At 45.6% G+C, this 19,835-nt stretch overlaps 1 protein-coding gene across 2 annotated transcripts in view; it reads right to left on the bottom strand.

Annotated features, from left to right (window-relative positions):
- Positions 1-3,446: 3,446 nt before the first annotated feature.
- The window catches only part of saal1 (serum amyloid A-like 1), a 28,893-nt gene continuing 12,504 nt past the window's right edge, over positions 3,447-19,835 (bottom strand). The window contains exons 9-14 of one of the 2 annotated variants that reach the window (XM_046352203.1): positions 19,023-19,105; positions 18,554-18,745; positions 18,083-18,261; positions 17,753-17,845; positions 4,056-4,182; positions 3,447-3,679 (exon numbers count right to left, since the gene is read on the bottom strand). In XM_046352203.1, the coding sequence (XP_046208159.1) occupies positions 4,090-4,182; positions 17,753-17,845; positions 18,083-18,261; positions 18,554-18,745; positions 19,023-19,105 (640 nt within the window). In that variant the 3' untranslated portion in view covers positions 3,447-3,679; positions 4,056-4,089. Of the gene's footprint in view, positions 4,183-17,752; positions 17,846-18,082; positions 18,262-18,553; positions 18,746-19,022; positions 19,106-19,835 lie in introns of both variants that reach the window. The other variant, XM_046352202.1, reaches the window with a different exon arrangement.

Below are 19,835 nucleotides of genomic sequence, written 5' to 3'. Positions count from 1 at the left end.
CTCTCCCCTCTCTCTCTCTTCCCATCACTCTCCCCCTCTCTCTCTCTTCCCATCACTCTCCCCCTCTCTCTCTCTCTTCCCATCACTCTCCCCCTCTCTCTCTCTTCCCATCACTCTCCCCCTCTCTCTCTCTCTTCCCATCACTCTCCCCCTCTCTCTCTCTCTTCCCATCACTCTCCCCCTCTCTTCTCTCTCTCCCCCTCTCTCTCTCTTCCCATCACTCTCCCCCTCTTTCTCTCTCTTCCCATCACTCTCCCCTCTCTCTCTCTTCCCATCACTCTCCCCCTCTCTCTCTCTCTTCCCATCACTCTCCCCCTCTCTCTCTCTCCCCCCTCTCTCTCTTCCCATCACTCTCCCCCTCTTTCTCTCTCTCCCCTCTCTTCCCATCACTCTCCCCCTCTCTCTCTCTCTCTTCCCATCACTCTCCCCTCTCTCTCTCTCTCCCCATCTCTCTCTCCCCCTCTCTCTCTCTTCCCATCACTCTCCCCCTCTTTCTCTCTCTTCCCATCACTCTCCCCCTCTCTCTCTTCCCATCACTCTCCCCCTCTTTCTCTCTCTCCCCCTCTCTCTCTTCCCATCACTCTCCCCCTCTTTCTCTCTCTCTCTCTTCCCATCACTCTCCCCCTCTCTCTCTCTTCCCATCACTCTCCCCCTCTTTCTCTCTCTCTCCTCCATCACTCTCCCCTCTCTCTCTCTTCTTCCCATCACTCTCCCCCTCTCTCTCTCTCTTCCCATCACTCTCCCCCTCTTTCTCTCTCTTCCCATCACTCTCCCCCTCTTTCTCTCTCTTCCCATCACTCTCCCCCTCTATTCATCTCCCTCTCTCCCCTCTTTCTCTCTCTCTTCCCATCACTCTCTCTCTCTCTCCCCTCTCTTTCTCTCTCTCTCTTCCCATCACTCTGCCCCTCTTTCTCTCTCCCCCTCTATCCATCTCTCTCTCTTCCCATCACTCTCCCCCTCTTTCTCTCTCTTTCCCATCACTCTCCCCCTTTCTCTCTCTCTTCCCATCACTCTGCCCCTCTTTCTCTCTCTCCCCCTCTTTTCGCTCTCCCTCTCTATCCATCTCTCTCTCTTCCCATCACTCTCTCCCTCTCTCTCTTCCCATCACTCTCTCCCTCTTTCTCTCTCTCTCCCCCTCTTTCTCTCTCCCTCTCTATCCATCTCTTTCTCTCTCCCTCCCTCTCCTCCAATCAGTAGGCCTATTTCCATTAGAAAGAGTATTCTGCATATCAATCCCTTTAAAGCTCTAATTAAAAAGCTGCTATATATTCACTCTGCCTCCCTGCCTGCTTTCGTCAGTGAGCTGGAAGTACGCAGGTTGTCCCTCTGGTACCCTGGTGGGCGAGGGTCCGGGCCTGCTTCTGGGAAGCAAATTAGTTCATTGTTAGGAGAGGACTAGGGGGCCTTTCATCTGGGAGGGGGCTGCATCCTAAATAGCACACTATTCCCCAATGTAGTACACTACTTTTTGGCCAGAACCCTACGGGATCGTGGTCTAAAGTAGTGCACTACATAGGGAATAGTGTGCTATTTGAGAGAGGAGTGATTGTCATCCTCTGTGTCGTCATCACCGGCCTCTCAGTGCTCCTAAGAAAGGAGGCCTCGATGCAGGTACAGTGACCCTCTTTTGGTGGTCACTCATCCTCGTCTCTCTTCCCAAAGAAATATCCATTTGGCCGCGATTTTGTGATTGTTTCCTGAAACATAAATATGAATTTTTTAAAATATCACATGAAGTGTGTTTTTCCTCTCTTTAAAAAATAAATAAAAAATAACTCAGAAAAAAACAAGATTGAACGTAATTCTGTGATTCTTATATTTTATGTTATATTTATATTATTTCTTATTCTTGTTTCCTAAAGCATGAATGGAAAGACGCAAACAGAAAGTTAACTAATAAACAGCATGAAATCTTACCGACATGTCATAACACACACACACACACACACACACACACACACACACACACACACACACACACACACACACACACACACACACACACACACACACACACACACACACACACACACACACACACACACACACACACACACACACACACACACTAATGTATTGATGTCTAGGCAGCTTTCCACGGACCCAGGTTTATTTGACAAGAGACGTCACCCCCAAAAAAATGACTGCGATATCTTACGGAGATGTCAGATATAGGAGACGTGTTTAAAGATCGCTAACATTTTATCTTTTCTACAGTGCCGGATTTGACTTTTGTCTAAACTTTCTTTATTACGACAAATGATGGAAATAAATTAATTTAGAATAAAATGATTTTTATTTTCTTCAAATAATTAATAATAAACTATGAAGCTCAACTACACATTTATTTCTAAATCAAATTTGTTCAATTATACAAATTTTTCCTTGCAGGATCCTAGTCCCGACTCTCATTGGCTGAATCGTTTCGCCTTGCTTTTCTGATTGGCTGGAAGCCAGTTTCACCATCCAATTATTTCAGATTTACAGGAGTGCAAATTTCACCATGGCGATACGTTGGAACATGAGAACGATTAGAATATTGCAAATATGAATCAAGTTTTTGGATTCTATACATGCTGGGTTTTGCAGGCTACCGAAGACATGAAACCAATTAGGTTGGGAGGCATACCGGCTGGCTGTCGTCAATTTGTTAATGAGCAATTTGCCTAAAATGGGTGATGGGAACACTTTCAACCACTTCATTTTTATTAGACTTTGTAGGTTTTTGAGAAAAAGTTTTTCAAAATAATAAATAGATTTTTTGGTATGAAGTCATTAAACAGCCACCACTAACATTGAGTGGCTGCTGCCAACACACTGACCCAACTCCAGCCATTTTAATAATGGGAATTGATGGGAAATGATGTAAATATATCACTAGCCACTTTAAACAATGCTACCTTATATAATGTTTACATACCCTACATTATTCATCTCATATGCATACGTATATACTGTACTCTACATCATCGACTGCATCCTTATGTAACACATGTATCACTAGCCACTTTAACTATGCCACTTTGTTTACTTTGTCTACACACTCATCTCATATGTATATACTGTACTCGATACCATCTACTGTATGCTGCTCTGTACCATCACTCATTCATATATCCTTATGTACATATTCTTTATCCCCTTACACTGTGTATAAGACAGTAGTTTTGGAACTGTTAGTTAGATTACTTGTTGGTTATCACTGCATTGTCGGAACTAGAAGCACAAGCATTACGCTACACTCGCATGAACATCTGCTAACCATGTGTATGTGACAAATAACATTGGATTTCATTTATATACAGCTGTTTATTAAATCGACAAGACAGTTATATTGAAACACACCCCAGCAGGCAAATGTCAAATCTATTTTCTTTGTGAACTTCCTAAACGTCTACAAAAAAAGTTAATGGAAACTGATCGTCCAAATCTGCTGACACAAAATGTCCAAGTGAATATTTCATATCTTTATTAAAAACAGCAACAAGTTGACTGGGTAAATAAGTCCATTCAATTATCTGTTATGAGCTGGAAAAAGCTCTCCTTGTCTACAGACTGACAGAAACATGACTGCAAAATGGTGATAACTTTCCCCAAAATTAACATGTTTTCCCAGAAATCCCGGGTGGAGGTTCTCTGGAATCAGGAGGGATTAAGCAGGAAATCAGGAGCAGGATTTCTGGAATACCCGGGAACGTGAGGAACGTTAGCATCATTTTGCAACCCAACATTGAAAAATACAGTAGGACCACATTGGAATATACAATGTAATGATCCTTTTCTAGCCACATAAGAGATACTACTACTTGTTTAAAACATGATATCAAATAACAATACCATTTTATTTTAAACAAGTTAAACAAACAAATAATTGTGTTTTATCTTCTTCTTTCCCCCCCTTTCCATTTTTAAAAACCCTGATCTACAAAACAAAACATTAAAACAGTGGACACCATTTCATGTTTTTCACAGTACAGTCCAAGTGTATTGGTATACAACCTCTCTGTATGCCCAGTGTGGTAGTCCATGGATATAACAGGATCCACTGTGGATACCTGAGTCTGGAGAAGGAAGAGGAGAGCTCGTGGATCAGCTTGGGCTGACGGAGACGGGAAATTCCTTTCTCACTGTGTCTGCCAGCTGGGGATCAGCCTCCGACAACATGAAGACCAGGTGTTGTACCTATACAGGTGATGTAGGCTTGGTTATGACAACATGAAGACCAGGTGTTGTACCTCTACAGAGGGTTAGTTATGACAACATGAAGACCAGGTGTTGTACCTATACAGGTGATGTAGGCTTGGTTATGACAACATGAAGACCAGGTGTTGTACCTCTACAGGTGATGTAGGCTTGGTTATGACAACATGAAGACCAGGTGTTGTACCTATACAGGTGATGTAGGCTTGGTTATGACAACATGAAGACCAGGTGTTGTACCTCTACAGAGGGTTAGTTATGACAACATGAAGACCAGGTGTTGTACCTATACAGGTGATGTAGGCTTGGTTATGACAACATGAAGACCAGGTGTTGTACCTCTACAGGTGATGTAGGCTTGGTTATGACAACATGAAGACCAGGTGTTGTACCTATACAGGTGATGTAGGCTTGGTTATGACAACATGAAGACCAGGTGTTGTACCTATACAGGTGATGTAGGCTTGGTTATGACAACATGAAGACCAGGTGTTGTACCTCTACAGAGGGTTAGTTATGACAACATGAAGACCAGGTGTTGTACCTCTACAGAGGGTTAGTTATGACAACATGAAGACCAGGTGTTGTACCTATACAGGTGATGTAGGCTTGGTTATGACAACATGAAGACCAGGTGTTGTACCTATACAGGTGATGTAGGCTTGGTTATGACAACATGAAGACCAGGTGTTGTACCTATACAGAGGGTTAGTTATGACAACATGAAGACCAGGTGTTGTACCTATACAGGTGATGTAGGCTTGGTTATGACAACATGAAGACCAGGTGTTGTACCTATACAGGTGATGTAGGCTTGGTTATGACAACATGAAGACCAGGTGTTGTACCTATACAGAGGGTTAGTTATGACAACATGAAGACCAGGTGTTGTACCTATACAGGTGATGTAGGCTTGGTTATGACAACATGAAGACCAGGTGTTGTACCTATACAGGTGATGTAGGCTTGGTTATGACAACATGAAGACCAGGTGTTGTACCTATACAGGTGATGTAGGCTTGGTTATGACAACATGAAGACCAGGTGTTGTACCTCTACAGAGGGTTAGTTATGACAACATGAAGACCAGGTGTTGTACCTATACAGGTGATGTAGGCTTGGTTATGACAACATGAAGACCAGGTGTTGTACCTATACAGGTGATGTAGGCTTGGTTATGACAACATGAAGACCAGGTGTTGTACCTATACAGGTGATGTAGGCTTGGTTATGACAACATGAAGACCAGGTGTTGTACCTATACAGGTGATGTAGGCTTGGTTATGACAACATGAAGACCAGGTGTTGTACCTATACAGGTGATGTAGGCTTGGTTATGACAACATGAAGACCAGGTGTTGTACCTATACAGGTGATGTAGGCTTGGTTATGACAACATGAAGACCAGGTGTTGTACCTCTACAGAGGGTTAGTTATGACAACATGAAGACCAGGTGTTGTACCTATACAGGTGATGTAGGCTTGGTTATGACAACATGAAGACCAGGTGTTGTACCTATACAGGTGATGTAGGCTTGGTTATGACAACATGAAGACCAGGTGTTGTACCTATACAGGTGATTTAGGCTTGGTTATGACAACATGAAGACCAGGTGTTGTACCTCTACAGAGGGTTAGTTATGACAACATGAAGACCAGGTGTTGTACCTATACAGGTGATTTAGGCTTGGTTATGACAACATGAAGACCAGGTGTTGTACCTATACAGGTGATGTAGGCTTGGTTATGACAACATGAAGACCAGGTGTTGTACCTCTACAGAGGGTTAGTTATGACAACATGAAGACCAGGTGTTGTCCCTCTACAGAGGGTTAGTTATGACAACATGAAGACCAGGTGTTGTACCTCTACAGAGGGTTAGTTATGACAACATGAAGACCAGGTGTTGTACCTCTACAGAGGGTTAGTTATGACAACATGAAGACCAGGTGTTGTACCTAAACAGAGGGTTAGTTATGACAACATGAAGACCAGGTGTTGTACCTCTACAGGTGATGTAGGCTTGGTTATGACAACATGAAGACCAGGTGTTGTACCTCTACAGAGGGTTAGTTATGACAACATGAAGACCAGGTGTTGTACCTCTACAGAGGGTTAGTTATGACAACATGAAGACCAGGTGTTGTACCTATACAGGTGATTTAGGCTTGGTTATGACAACATGAAGACCAGGTGTTGTACCTCTACAGAGGGTTAGTTATGACAACATGAAGACCAGGTGTTGTACCTATACAGGTGATTTAGGCTTGGTTATGACAACATGAAGACCAGGTGTTATACCTATACAGGTGATGTAGGCTTGGTTATGACAACATGAAGACCAGGTGTTGTACCTCTACAGAGGGTTAGTTATGACAACATGAAGACCAGGTGTTGTCCCTCTACAGAGGGTTAGTTATGACAACATGAAGACCAGGTGTTGTACCTCTACAGAGGGTTAGTTATGACAACATGAAGACCAGGTGTTGTACCTCTACAGAGGGTTAGTTATGACAACATGAAGACCAGGTGTTGTACCTAAACAGAGGGTTAGTTATGACAACATGAAGACCAGGTGTTGTACCTCTACAGGTGATGTAGGCTTGGTTATGACAACATGAAGACCAGGTGTTGTACCTCTACAGAAGGTTAGTTATGACAACATGAAGACCAGGTGTTGTACCTATACAGGTGATGTAGGCTTGGTTATGACAACATGAAGACCAGGTGTTGTACCTCTACAGAGGGTTAGTTATGACAACATGAAGACCAGGTGTTGTACCTCTACAGAGGGTTAGTTATGACAACATGAAGACCAGGTGTTGTAGCTCTACAGAGGGTTAGTTATGACAACATGAAGACCAGGTGTTGTACCTCTACAGAGGGTTAGTTATGACAACATGAAGACCAGGTGTTGTACCTCTACAGAGGGTTAGTTATGACAACATGAAGACCAGGTGTTGTACCTCTACAGAGGGTTAGTTATGACAACATGAAGACCAGGTGTTGTACCTCTACAGAGGGTTAGTTATGACAACATGAGGACCAGGTGTTGTACCTATACAGGTGATGTAGGCTTGGTTATGACAACATGAAGACCAGGTGTTGTACCTCTACAGAGGGTTAGTTATGACAACATGAAGACCAGGTGTTGTACCTATACAGGTGATTTAGGCTTGGTTATGACAACATGAAGACCAGGTGTTGTACCTCTACAGAGGGTTAGTTATGACAACATGAAGACCAGGTGTTGTACCTATACAGGTGATTTAGGCTTGGTTATGACAACATGAAGACCAGGTGTTGTACCTATACAGGTGATTTAGGCTTGGTTATGACAACATGAAGACCAGGTGTTGTACCTCTACAGAGGGTTAGTTATGACAACATGAAGACCAGGTGTTGTACCTATACAGGTGATGTAGGCTTGGTTATGACAACATGAAGACCAGGTGTTGTACCTCTACAGAGGGTTAGTTATGACAACATGAAGACCAGGTGTTGTACCTCTACAGGTGATGTAGGCTTGGTTATGACAACATGAAGACCAGGTGTTGTACCTATACAGAGGGTTAGTTATGACAACATGAAGACCAGGTGTTGTACCTATACAGGTGATGTAGGCTTGGTTATGACAACATGAAGACCAGGTGTTGTACCTCTACAGAGGGTTAGTTATGACAACATGAAGACCAGGTGGTACCTCTACAGAGGGTTAGTTATGACAACATGAAGACCAGGTGTTGTACCTCTACAGAGGGTTAGTTATGACAACATGAAGACCAGGTGTTGTACCTCTACAGAGGGTTAGTTATGACAACATGAAGACCAGGTGTTGTACCTATACAGGTGATTTAGGCTTGGTTATGACAACATGAAGACCAGGTGTTGTACCTCTACAGAGGGTTAGTTATGACAACATGAAGACCAGGTGTTGTACCTATACAGGTGATTTAGGCTTGGTTATGACAACATGAAGACCAGGTGTTATACCTATACAGGTGATGTAGGCTTGGTTATGACAACATGAAGACCAGGTGTTGTACCTCTACAGAGGGTTAGTTATGACAACATGAAGACCAGGTGTTGTCCCTCTACAGAGGGTTAGTTATGACAACATGAAGACCAGGTGTTGTACCTCTACAGAGGGTTAGTTATGACAACATGAAGACCAGGTGTTGTACCTCTACAGAGGGTTAGTTATGACAACATGAAGACCAGGTGTTGTACCTAAACAGAGGGTTAGTTATGACAACATGAAGACCAGGTGTTGTACCTCTACAGGTGATGTAGGCTTGGTTATGACAACATGAAGACCAGGTGTTGTACCTCTACAGAAGGTTAGTTATGACAACATGAAGACCAGGTGTTGTACCTATACAGGTGATGTAGGCTTGGTTATGACAACATGAAGACCAGGTGTTGTACCTCTACAGAGGGTTAGTTATGACAACATGAAGACCAGGTGTTGTACCTCTACAGAGGGTTAGTTATGACAACATGAAGACCAGGTGTTGTAGCTCTACAGAGGGTTAGTTATGACAACATGAAGACCAGGTGTTGTACCTCTACAGAGGGTTAGTTATGACAACATGAAGACCAGGTGTTGTACCTCTACAGAGGGTTAGTTATGACAACATGAAGACCAGGTGTTGTACCTCTACAGAGGGTTAGTTATGACAACATGAAGACCAGGTGTTGTACCTCTACAGAGGGTTAGTTATGACAACATGAGGACCAGGTGTTGTACCTATACAGGTGATGTAGGCTTGGTTATGACAACATGAAGACCAGGTGTTGTACCTCTACAGAGGGTTAGTTATGACAACATGAAGACCAGGTGTTGTACCTATACAGGTGATTTAGGCTTGGTTATGACAACATGAAGACCAGGTGTTGTACCTCTACAGAGGGTTAGTTATGACAACATGAAGACCAGGTGTTGTACCTATACAGGTGATTTAGGCTTGGTTATGACAACATGAAGACCAGGTGTTGTACCTATACAGGTGATTTAGGCTTGGTTATGACAACATGAAGACCAGGTGTTGTACCTCTACAGAGGGTTAGTTATGACAACATGAAGACCAGGTGTTGTACCTATACAGGTGATGTAGGCTTGGTTATGACAACATGAAGACCAGGTGTTGTACCTCTACAGAGGGTTAGTTATGACAACATGAAGACCAGGTGTTGTACCTCTACAGGTGATGTAGGCTTGGTTATGACAACATGAAGACCAGGTGTTGTACCTATACAGAGGGTTAGTTATGACAACATGAAGACCAGGTGTTGTACCTATACAGGTGATGTAGGCTTGGTTATGACAACATGAAGACCAGGTGTTGTACCTCTACAGAGGGTTAGTTATGACAACATGAAGACCAGGTGTTGTACCTCTACAGAGGGTTAGTTATGACAACATGAAGACCAGGTGTTGTACCTCTACAGAGGGTTAGTTATGACAACATGAAGACCAGGTGTTGTACCTCTACAGAGGGTTAGTTATGACAACATGAAGACCAGGTGTTGTACCTATACAGAGGGTTAGTTATGACAACATGAAGACCAGGTGTTGTACCTATACAGGTGATGTAGGCTTGGTTATGACAACATGAAGACCAGGTGTTGTACCTCTACAGAGGGTTAGTTATGACAACATGAAGACCAGGTGTTGTACCTATACAGGTGATTTAGGCTTGGTTATGACAACATGAAGACCAGGTGTTGTACCTCTACAGAGGGTTAGTTATGACAACATGAAGACCAGGTGTTGTACCTATACAGGTGATTTAGGCTTGGTTATGACAACATGAAGACCAGGTGTTGTACCTATACAGGTGATGTAGGCTTGGTTATGACAACATGAAGACCAGGTGTTGTACCTCTACAGAGGGTTAGTTATGACAACATGAAGACCAGGTGTTGTCCCTCTACAGAGGGTTAGTTATGACAACATGAAGACCAGGTGTTGTACCTCTACAGAGGGTTAGTTATGACAACATGAAGACCAGGTGTTGTACCTCTACAGAGGGTTAGTTATGACAACATGAAGACCAGGTGTTGTACCTAAACAGAGGGTTAGTTATGACAACATGAAGACCAGGTGTTGTACCTCTACAGGTGATGTAGGCTTGGTTATGACAACATGAAGACCAGGTGTTGTACCTCTACAGAGGGTTAGTTATGACAACATGAAGACCAGGTGTTGTACCTATACAGGTGATTTAGGCTTGGTTATGACAACATGAAGACCAGGTGTTGTACCTCTACAGAGGGTTAGTTATGACAACATGAAGACCAGGTGTTGTACCTATACAGGTGATTTAGGCTTGGTTATGACAACATGAAGACCAGGTGTTGTACCTATACAGGTGATGTAGGCTTGGTTATGACAACATGAAGACCAGGTGTTGTACCTCTACAGAGGGTTAGTTATGACAACATGAAGACCAGGTGTTGTCCCTCTACAGAGGGTTAGTTATGACAACATGAAGACCAGGTGTTGTACCTCTACAGAGGGTTAGTTATGACAACATGAAGACCAGGTGTTGTACCTCTACAGAGGGTTAGTTATGACAACATGAAGACCAGGTGTTGTACCTAAACAGAGGGTTAGTTATGACAACATGAAGACCAGGTGTTGTACCTCTACAGGTGATGTAGGCTTGGTTATGACAACATGAAGACCAGGTGTTGTACCTCTACAGAAGGTTAGTTATGACAACATGAAGACCAGGTGTTGTACCTATACAGGTGATGTAGGCTTGGTTATGACAACATGAAGACCAGGTGTTGTACCTCTACAGAGGGTTAGTTATGACAACATGAAGACCAGGTGTTGTACCTCTACAGAGGGTTAGTTATGACAACATGAAGACCAGGTGTTGTAGCTCTACAGAGGGTTAGTTATGACAACATGAAGACCAGGTGTTGTACCTCTACAGAGGGTTAGTTATGACAACATGAAGACCAGGTGTTGTACCTCTACAGAGGGTTAGTTATGACAACATGAAGACCAGGTGTTGTACCTCTACAGAGGGTTAGTTATGACAACATGAAGACCAGGTGTTGTACCTCTACAGAGGGTTAGTTATGACAACATGAGGACCAGGTGTTGTACCTATACAGGTGATGTAGGCTTGGTTATGACAACATGAAGACCAGGTGTTGTACCTCTACAGAGGGTTAGTTATGACAACATGAAGACCAGGTGTTGTACCTATACAGGTGATTTAGGCTTGGTTATGACAACATGAAGACCAGGTGTTGTACCTCTACAGAGGGTTAGTTATGACAACATGAAGACCAGGTGTTGTACCTATACAGGTGATTTAGGCTTGGTTATGACAACATGAAGACCAGGTGTTGTACCTATACAGAGGGTTAGTTATGACAACATGAAGACCAGGTGTTGTACCTATACAGGTGATGTAGGCTTGGTTATGACAACATGAAGACCAGGTGTTGTACCTCTACAGAGGGTTAGTTATGACAACATGAAGACCAGGTGTTGTACCTCTACAGAGGGTTAGTTATGACAACATGAAGACCAGGTGTTGTACCTATACAGAGGGTTAGTTATGACAACATGAAGACCAGGTGTTGTACCTATACAGGTGATGTAGGCTTGGTTATGACAACATGAAGACCAGGTGTTGTACCTATACAGGTGATTTAGGCTTGGTTATGACAACATGAAGACCAGGTGTTGTACCTCTACAGAGGGTTAGTTATGACAACATGAAGACCAGGTGTTGTACCTATACAGGTGATGTAGGCTTGGTTATGACAACATGAAGACCAGGTGTTGTACCTCTACAGAGGGTTAGTTATGACAACATGAAGACCAGGTGTTGTACCTCTACAGGTGATGTAGGCTTGGTTATGACAACATGAAGACCAGGTGTTGTACCTATACAGAGGGTTAGTTATGACAACATGAAGACCAGGTGTTGTACCTATACAGGTGATGTAGGCTTGGTTATGACAACATGAAGACCAGGTGTTGTACCTCTACAGAGGGTTAGTTATGACAACATGAAGACCAGGTGTTGTACCTCTACAGAGGGTTAGTTATGACAACATGAAGACCAGGTGTTGTACCTCTACAGAGGGTTAGTTATGACAACATGAAGACCAGGTGTTGTACCTCTACAGAGGGTTAGTTATGACAACATGAAGACCAGGTGTTGTACCTCTACAGGTGATGTAGGCTTGGTTATGACAACATGAAGACCAGGTGTTGTACCTCTACAGAGGGTTAGTTATGACAACATGAAGACCAGGTGTTGTACCTCTACAGAGGGTTAGTTATGACAACATGAAGACCAGGTGTTGTAGCTCTACAGAGGGTTAGTTATGACAACATGAAGACCAGGTGTTGTACCTCTACAGAGGGTTAGTTATGACAACATGAAGACCAGGTGTTGTACCTCTACAGAGGGTTAGTTATGACAACATGAAGACCAGGTGTTGTACCTCTACAGAGGGTTAGTTATGACAACATGAAGACCAGGTGTTGTACCTCTACAGGTGATGTAGGCTTGGTTATGACAACATGAAGACCAGGTGTTGTACCTCTACAGAGGGTTAGTTATGACAACATGAAGACCAGGTGTTGTACCTCTACAGAGGGTTAGTTATGACAACATGAAGACCAGGTGTTGTAGCTCTACAGAGGGTTAGTTATGACAACATGAAGACCAGGTGTTGTACCTATACAGGTGATGTAGGCTTGGTTATGACAACATCCACTCACACCGGGAGGAAGTGCGAGGGCGTGGTGGAAACCACGTTTCCAGAGAACAAGTGACATCACAGACAAAGACAACATGTAAAACTGGAAACAAACTCTTATTGACCTGACTGAGTATCACAGCGATGCCACCACAATGTTCCCGCTGTGCTGTCCCCATTGACATCTATATATAGGAGCCTCTGTTTGTCAGACAGTGGACATTACGTGCACATTGTAAAGAGGGAGAACTTACAGCAGGGCTGAACTGGGGGAGCATAGAGCCTACTGCTGTCAGACAGTGGACATTACGTGCACATTGTAAAGAGGGAGAACTTACGGCAGGGCTGAACTGGGGGAGCATAGAGCCTACTGCTGTCAGACAGTGGACATTACGTGCACATTGTAAAGAGGGAGAACTTACGGCAGGGCTGAACTGGGGGAGCATAGAGCCTACTGCTGTCAGACAGTGGACATTACGTGCACATTGTAAAGAGGGAGAACTTACGGCAGGGCTGAACTGGGGGAGCATAGAGCCTACTGCTGTCAGACACAGTGGACATTACGTGCACATTGTAAAGAGGGAGAACTTACGGCAGGGCTGAACTGGGGGAGCATAGAGCCTACTGCTGTCAGACACAGCGGACATTACGTGCACATTGTAAAGAGGGAGAACTTACGGCAGGGCTGAACTGGGGGAGCATAGAGCCTACTGCTGTCAGACACAGCGGACATTACGTGCACATTGTAAAGAGGGAGAACTTACAGCAGGGCTGAACTGGGGGAGCATAGAGCCTACTGCTGTCAGACACAGTGGACATTACGTGCACATTGTAAAGAGGGAGAACTTACAGCAGGGCTGAACTGGGGGAGCATAGAGCCTACTGCTGTCAGACAGTGGATATTACGTGCACATTGTAAAGAGGGAGAACTTACGGCAGGGCTGAACTGGGGGAGCATAGAGCCTACTGCTGTCAGACAGTGGACATTACGTGCACATTGTAAAGAGGGAGAACTTACGGCAGGGCTGAACTGGGGGAGCATAGAGCCTACTGCTGTCAGACAGTGGACATTACGTGCACATTGTAAAGAGGGAGAACTTACGGCAGGGCTGAACTGGGGGAGCATAGAGCCTACTGCTGTCAGACAGTGGACATTACGTGCACATTGTAAAGAGGAGAACTTACGGCAGGGCTGAACTGGGGAGCATAGAGCCTACTGCTGTCAGACACAGTGGACATTACGTGCACATTGTAAAGAGGAGAACTTACAGCAGGGCTGAACTGGGGGAGCATAGAGCCTACTGCTGTCAGACACAGTGGACATTACGTGCACATTGTAAAGAGGGAGAACTTACAGCAGGGCTGAACTGGGGGAGCATAGAGCCTACTGCTGTCAGACACAGTGGACATTACGTGCACATTGTAAAGAGGGAGAACTTACGGCAGGGCTGAACTGGGGAGCATAGAGCCTACTGCTGTCAGACACAGTGGACATTACGTGCACATTGTAAAGAGGGAGAACTTACGGCAGGGCTGAACTGGGGGAGCATAGAGCCTACTGCTGTCAGACAGTGGACATTACGTGCACATTGTAAAGAGGAGAACTTACGGCAGGGCTGAACTGGGGGAGCATAGAGCCTACTGCTGTCAGACAGTGGACATTACGTGCACATTGTAAAGAGGGAGAACTTACGGCAGGGCTGAACTGGGGGAGCATAGAGCCTACTGCTGTCAGACAGTGGACATTACGTGCACATTGTAAAGAGGGAGAACTTACGGCAGGGCTGAACTGGGGGAGCATAGAGCCTACTGCTGTCAGACACAGTGGACATTACGTGCACATTGTAAAGAGGGAGAACTTACGGCAGGGCTGAACTGGGGGAGCATAGAGCCTACTGCTGTCAGACACAGTGGACATTACGTGCACATTGTAAAGAGGAGAACTTACGGCAGGGCTGAACTGGGGAGCATAGAGCCTACTGCTGTTAGACAGTGGACATTACGTGCACATTGTAAAGAGGGAGAACTTACGGCAGGGCTGAACTGGGGGAGCATAGAGCCTACTGCTGTCAGACAGTGGACATTACGTGCACATTGTAAAGAGGGAGAACTTACGGCAGGGCTGAACTGGGGGAGCATAGAGCCTACTGCTGTCAGACAGTGGACATTACGTGCACATTGTAAAGAGGGAGAACTTACGGCAGGGCTGAACTGGGGAGCATAGAGCCTACTGCTGTCAGACACAGTGGACATTACGTGCACATTGTAAAGAGGGAGAACTTACGGCAGGGCTGAACTGGGGGAGCATAGAGCCTACTGCTGTCAGACACAGTGGACATTACGTGCACATTGTAAAGAGGGAGAACTTACGGCAGGGCTGAACTAGGGGAGCATAGAGCCTACTGCTGTCAGACACAGTGGACATTACGTGCACATTGTAAAGAGGGAGAACTTACGGCAGGGCTGAACTGGGGGAGCATAGAGCCTACTGCTGTCAGACACAGTGGACATTACGTGCACATTGTAAAGAGGGAGAACTTACGGCAGGGCTGAACTGGGGGAGCATAGAGCCTACTGCTGTCAGACACAGTGGACATTACGTGCACATTGTAAAGAGGGAGAACTTACGGCAGGGCTGAACTGGGGGAGCATAGAGCCTACTGCTGTCAGACAGTGGACATTACGTGCACATTGTAAAGAGGGAGAACTTACGGCAGGGCTGAACTGGGGGAGCATAGAGCCTACTGCTGTCAGACAGTGGACATTACTTGCACATTGTAAAGAGGGAGAACTTACGGCAGGGCTGAACTGGGGGAGCATAGAGCCTACTGCTGTCAGACACAGTGGACATTACGTGCACATTGTAAAGAGGGAGAACTTACGGCAGGGCTGAACTGGGGGAGCATAGAGCCTACTGCTGTCAGACAGTGGACATTACGTGCACATTGTAAAGAGGGAGAACTTACGGCAGGGCTGAACTGGGGAAGCATAGAGCCTACTGCTGTCAGACAGTGGACATTACGTGCACATTGTAAAGAGGGAGAACTTACGGCAGGGCTGAACTGGGGGAGCATAGAGCCTACTGCTGTCAGACAGTGGACATTACGTGCACATTGTAAAGAGGGAGAACTTACGGCAGGGCTGAACTGGGGGAGCATAGAGCCTACTGCTGTCAGACAGTGGACATTACGTGCACATTGTAAAGAGGGAGAACTTACGGCAGGGCTGAACTGGGGGAGCATAGAGCCTACTGCTGTCAGACAGTGGACATTACGTGCACATTGTAAAGAGGAGAACTTACGGCAGGGCTGAACTGGGGGAGCATAGAGCCTACTGCTGTCAGACAGTGGACATTACGTGCACATTGTAAAGAGGGAGAACTTACGGCAGGGCTGAACTGGGGAGCATAGAGCCTACTGCTGTCAGACAGTGGACATTACGTGCACATTGTAAAGAGGGAGAACTTACGGCAGGGCTGAACTGGGGGAGCATAGAGCCTACTGCTGTCAGACAGTGGACATTACGTGCACATTGTAAAGAGGGAGAACTTACGGCAGGGCTGAACTGGGGGAGCATAGAGCCTACTGCTGTCAGACAGTGGACATTACGTGCACATTGTAAAGAGGGAGAACTTACGGCAGGGCTGAACTGGGGGAGCATAGAGCCTACTGCTGTCAGACAGTGGACATTACGTGCACATTGTAAAGAGGGAGAACTTACGGCAGGGCTGAACTGGGGGAGCATAGAGCCTACTGCTGTCAGACAGTGGACATTACGTGCACATTGTAAAGAGGAGAACTTACGGCAGGGCTGAACTGGGGGAGCATAGAGCCTACTGCTGTCAGACAGTGGACATTACGTGCACATTGTAAAGAGGGAGAACTTACGGCAGGGCTGAACTGGGGGAGCATAGAGACTACTGTTGCCAGACAGTGGACATTACGTGCACATTGTAAAGAGGGAGAACTTACGGCAGGGCTGAACTGGGGGAGCATAGAGCCTACTGCTGTCAGACAGTGGACATTACGTGCACATTGTAAAGAGGGAGAACTTACGGCAGGGCTGAACTGGGGGAGCATAGAGCCTACTGCTGTCAGACAGTGGACATTACGTGCACATTGTAAAGAGGGAGAACTTACGGCAGGGCTGAACTGGGGGAGCATAGAGCCTACTGCTGTCAGACAGTGGACATTACGTGCACATTGTAAAGAGGGAGAACTTACGGCAGGGCTGAACTGGGGGAGCATAGAGCCTACTGCTGTCAGACAGTGGACATTACGTGCACATTGTAAAGAGGGAGAACTTACGGCAGGGCTGAACTGGGGAGCATAGAGCCTACTGCTGTCAGACACAGTGGACATTACGTGCACATTGTAAAGAGGGAGAACTTACGGCAGGGCTGAACTGGGGGAGCATAGAGCCTACTGCTGTCAGACACAGTGGACATTACGTGCACATTGTAAAGAGGGAGAACTTACGGCAGGGCTGAACTGGGGGAGCATAGAGCCTACTGCTGTCAGACAGTGGACATTACGTGCACATTGTAAAGAGGGAGAACTTACGGCAGGGCTGAACTGGGGGAGCATAGAGCCTACTGCTGTCAGACAGTGGACATTACGTGCACATTGTAAAGAGGGAGAACTTACGGCAGGGCTGAACTGGGGAGCATAGAGCCTACTGCTGTCAGACAGTGGACATTACGTGCACATTGTAAAGAGGGAGAACTTACGGCAGGGCTGAACTGGGGGAGCATAGAGCCTACTGCTGTCAGACAGTGGACATTACGTGCACATTGTAAAGAGGGAGAACTTACGGCAGGGCTGAACTGGGGGAGCATAGAGCCTACTGCTGTCAGACATGTCTTTTCTGTCAGGTAACCTCTCGTCACCAACTCGCACACCGCATCCTAGGGATCACACACACACACACGTCATTGTAAAGAACAATTTGTTCTTAAACCGACTTGCCTAGTTAAATAAAAAAGTTTAAATAAATAAAATAAATATAGGTTATAAACATACAATTTATATATGTATATATATATAAAAAATGTCAGAAAGTTATTTTGGTTTAGAGATGACGTAACATCGTAGGAAACAGTGACCGTTTTTTTTTTGCTTGACAGTTCCAGAGGCTGCGTTACCTTGGTGAGGTCAGTGATGATGTCAGAGAGGAACTCGACCGTTGTCTGGATCAGAGCCTGGAGCTGCTCATCCACCTTCTCCTCCTCCTGTCCATCCTTCTTCTCCTTCTGTCCGTGTCCTGAACTGACCTCTCTATGGTACTGCAGCACCCTCAACATGCTCCCAACTAGAGGCAAAACTGGAGAACAGAGAACAGAGCCTTTCAGATACTTTGGGATGATTCGGGAACATTAAATAAATTAAATAAAAATAAAAACATTAATTTAGCCTTATAATGTTTTCACTTTCAGGTTACAGTGACTTCCGTTGGTTTTGGTTAGACGATCAGTTAGTGAAAGAAGCAGAAATGAAATGAGGCTTTTACGTCTCGTGATTAAGCAGTAACATTAGAAACCATCTCTCGTTCCTCACGGGACAAGTCAGAGAGAGACGGTGTCAGAGACTAAAGTGAAATCCAGGTGGTCTCTTACGCGTGTCTGCTTCGCTGTGCTCTGCTTCCTGGTCCTGACACGCATACAGGACGGACAGGACAGCCAGAGCATGGACCAGTAACCCCTTCTGTTCCTGGAGAACAACCGGAGGGTCGTCTGGCTGACACAGGTCCTCACACACTACCTCACACAGGAAGGTCCATAGAGCCTGGCCCGTCCCACCTGCAACAGCTGGAGACAAGGGACTGAGTTATATTTCATGTCAACTTAGTCAACTTGCTATGAGTAATGAATAGAGTGGAAATCTTACTAACTTCAGCTCTCAGGATTAAAAAAAACCCACAGCTAGATAGAAATATATTAACATAATAGCATACTAGACATACCAAAGGTGAGAAGCCATTTAAAGAGAGACGTTTCTGTAATTTATGGTAATTTATGGATTTTTTTCCAACCAATAACATCTATTGAATAAATAAAAGCAGCCATTTTGAACAACACGTCTCACCCAGTGTCTGAATCCCATGATGGATAGTGGTGAGGAGCTGGAGGGCATGCAGGTACACCTCTAAACCCTCTGGACTCTCTGACCTGTGGAAACACCAGGACAGCCCCTCATAAAACCATCTGGACTCTCTGACCTGTGGAAACACGAGGATAGCCCCTCATAAAACCCTCTGACCTGTGGAAACCCCCTCTGGACTCTCTGACCTGTGGAAACACGAGGATAGCCCCTCATAAAACCCTCTGGACTCTCTGACCTGTGGAAACACAAGGATAGCCCCTCATAAAACCATCTGGACTCTCTGACCTGTGGAAACACGAGGATAGCCCCTCATAAAACCCTCTGGACTCTCTGACCTGTGGAAACACAAGGATAGCCCCTCATAAAACCCTCTGACCTGTGGAAACACGAGGACAGCCCCTCATAAAACCCTCTGGACTCTCTGACCTGTGGAAACACCAGGACAGCCCCTCATAAAACCATCTGGACTCTCTGACCTGTGGAAACACGAGGACAGCCCCTCATAAAACCATCTGGACTCTCTGACCTGTGGAAACACGAGGACAGTCCCTCATAAAACCCTCTGACCTGTGGAAACACGAGGACAGCCACTCATAAAACCCTCTGACCTGTGGAAACACGAGGACAGTCCCTCATAAAACCCTCTGGACTCTCTGACCTGTGGAAACACGAGGATAGCCCCTCATAAAACCCTCGGACCTGTGGAAACACCAGGATAGCTCCTCATAAAACCCTCTGACCTGTGGAAACACGAGGACAGTCCCTCATAAAACCCTCTGGACTCTCTGACCTGTG

Source organism: Oncorhynchus gorbuscha, linkage group LG06, assembly GCF_021184085.1.
Source record: "Oncorhynchus gorbuscha isolate QuinsamMale2020 ecotype Even-year linkage group LG06, OgorEven_v1.0, whole genome shotgun sequence".
In the NCBI taxonomy this organism is placed as follows: domain Eukaryota; kingdom Metazoa; phylum Chordata; class Actinopteri; order Salmoniformes; family Salmonidae; genus Oncorhynchus; species Oncorhynchus gorbuscha.
The sequence above is the reverse complement of the archived record's forward strand: the minus strand, read 5'-3'. Positions and strand labels throughout refer to the sequence as shown.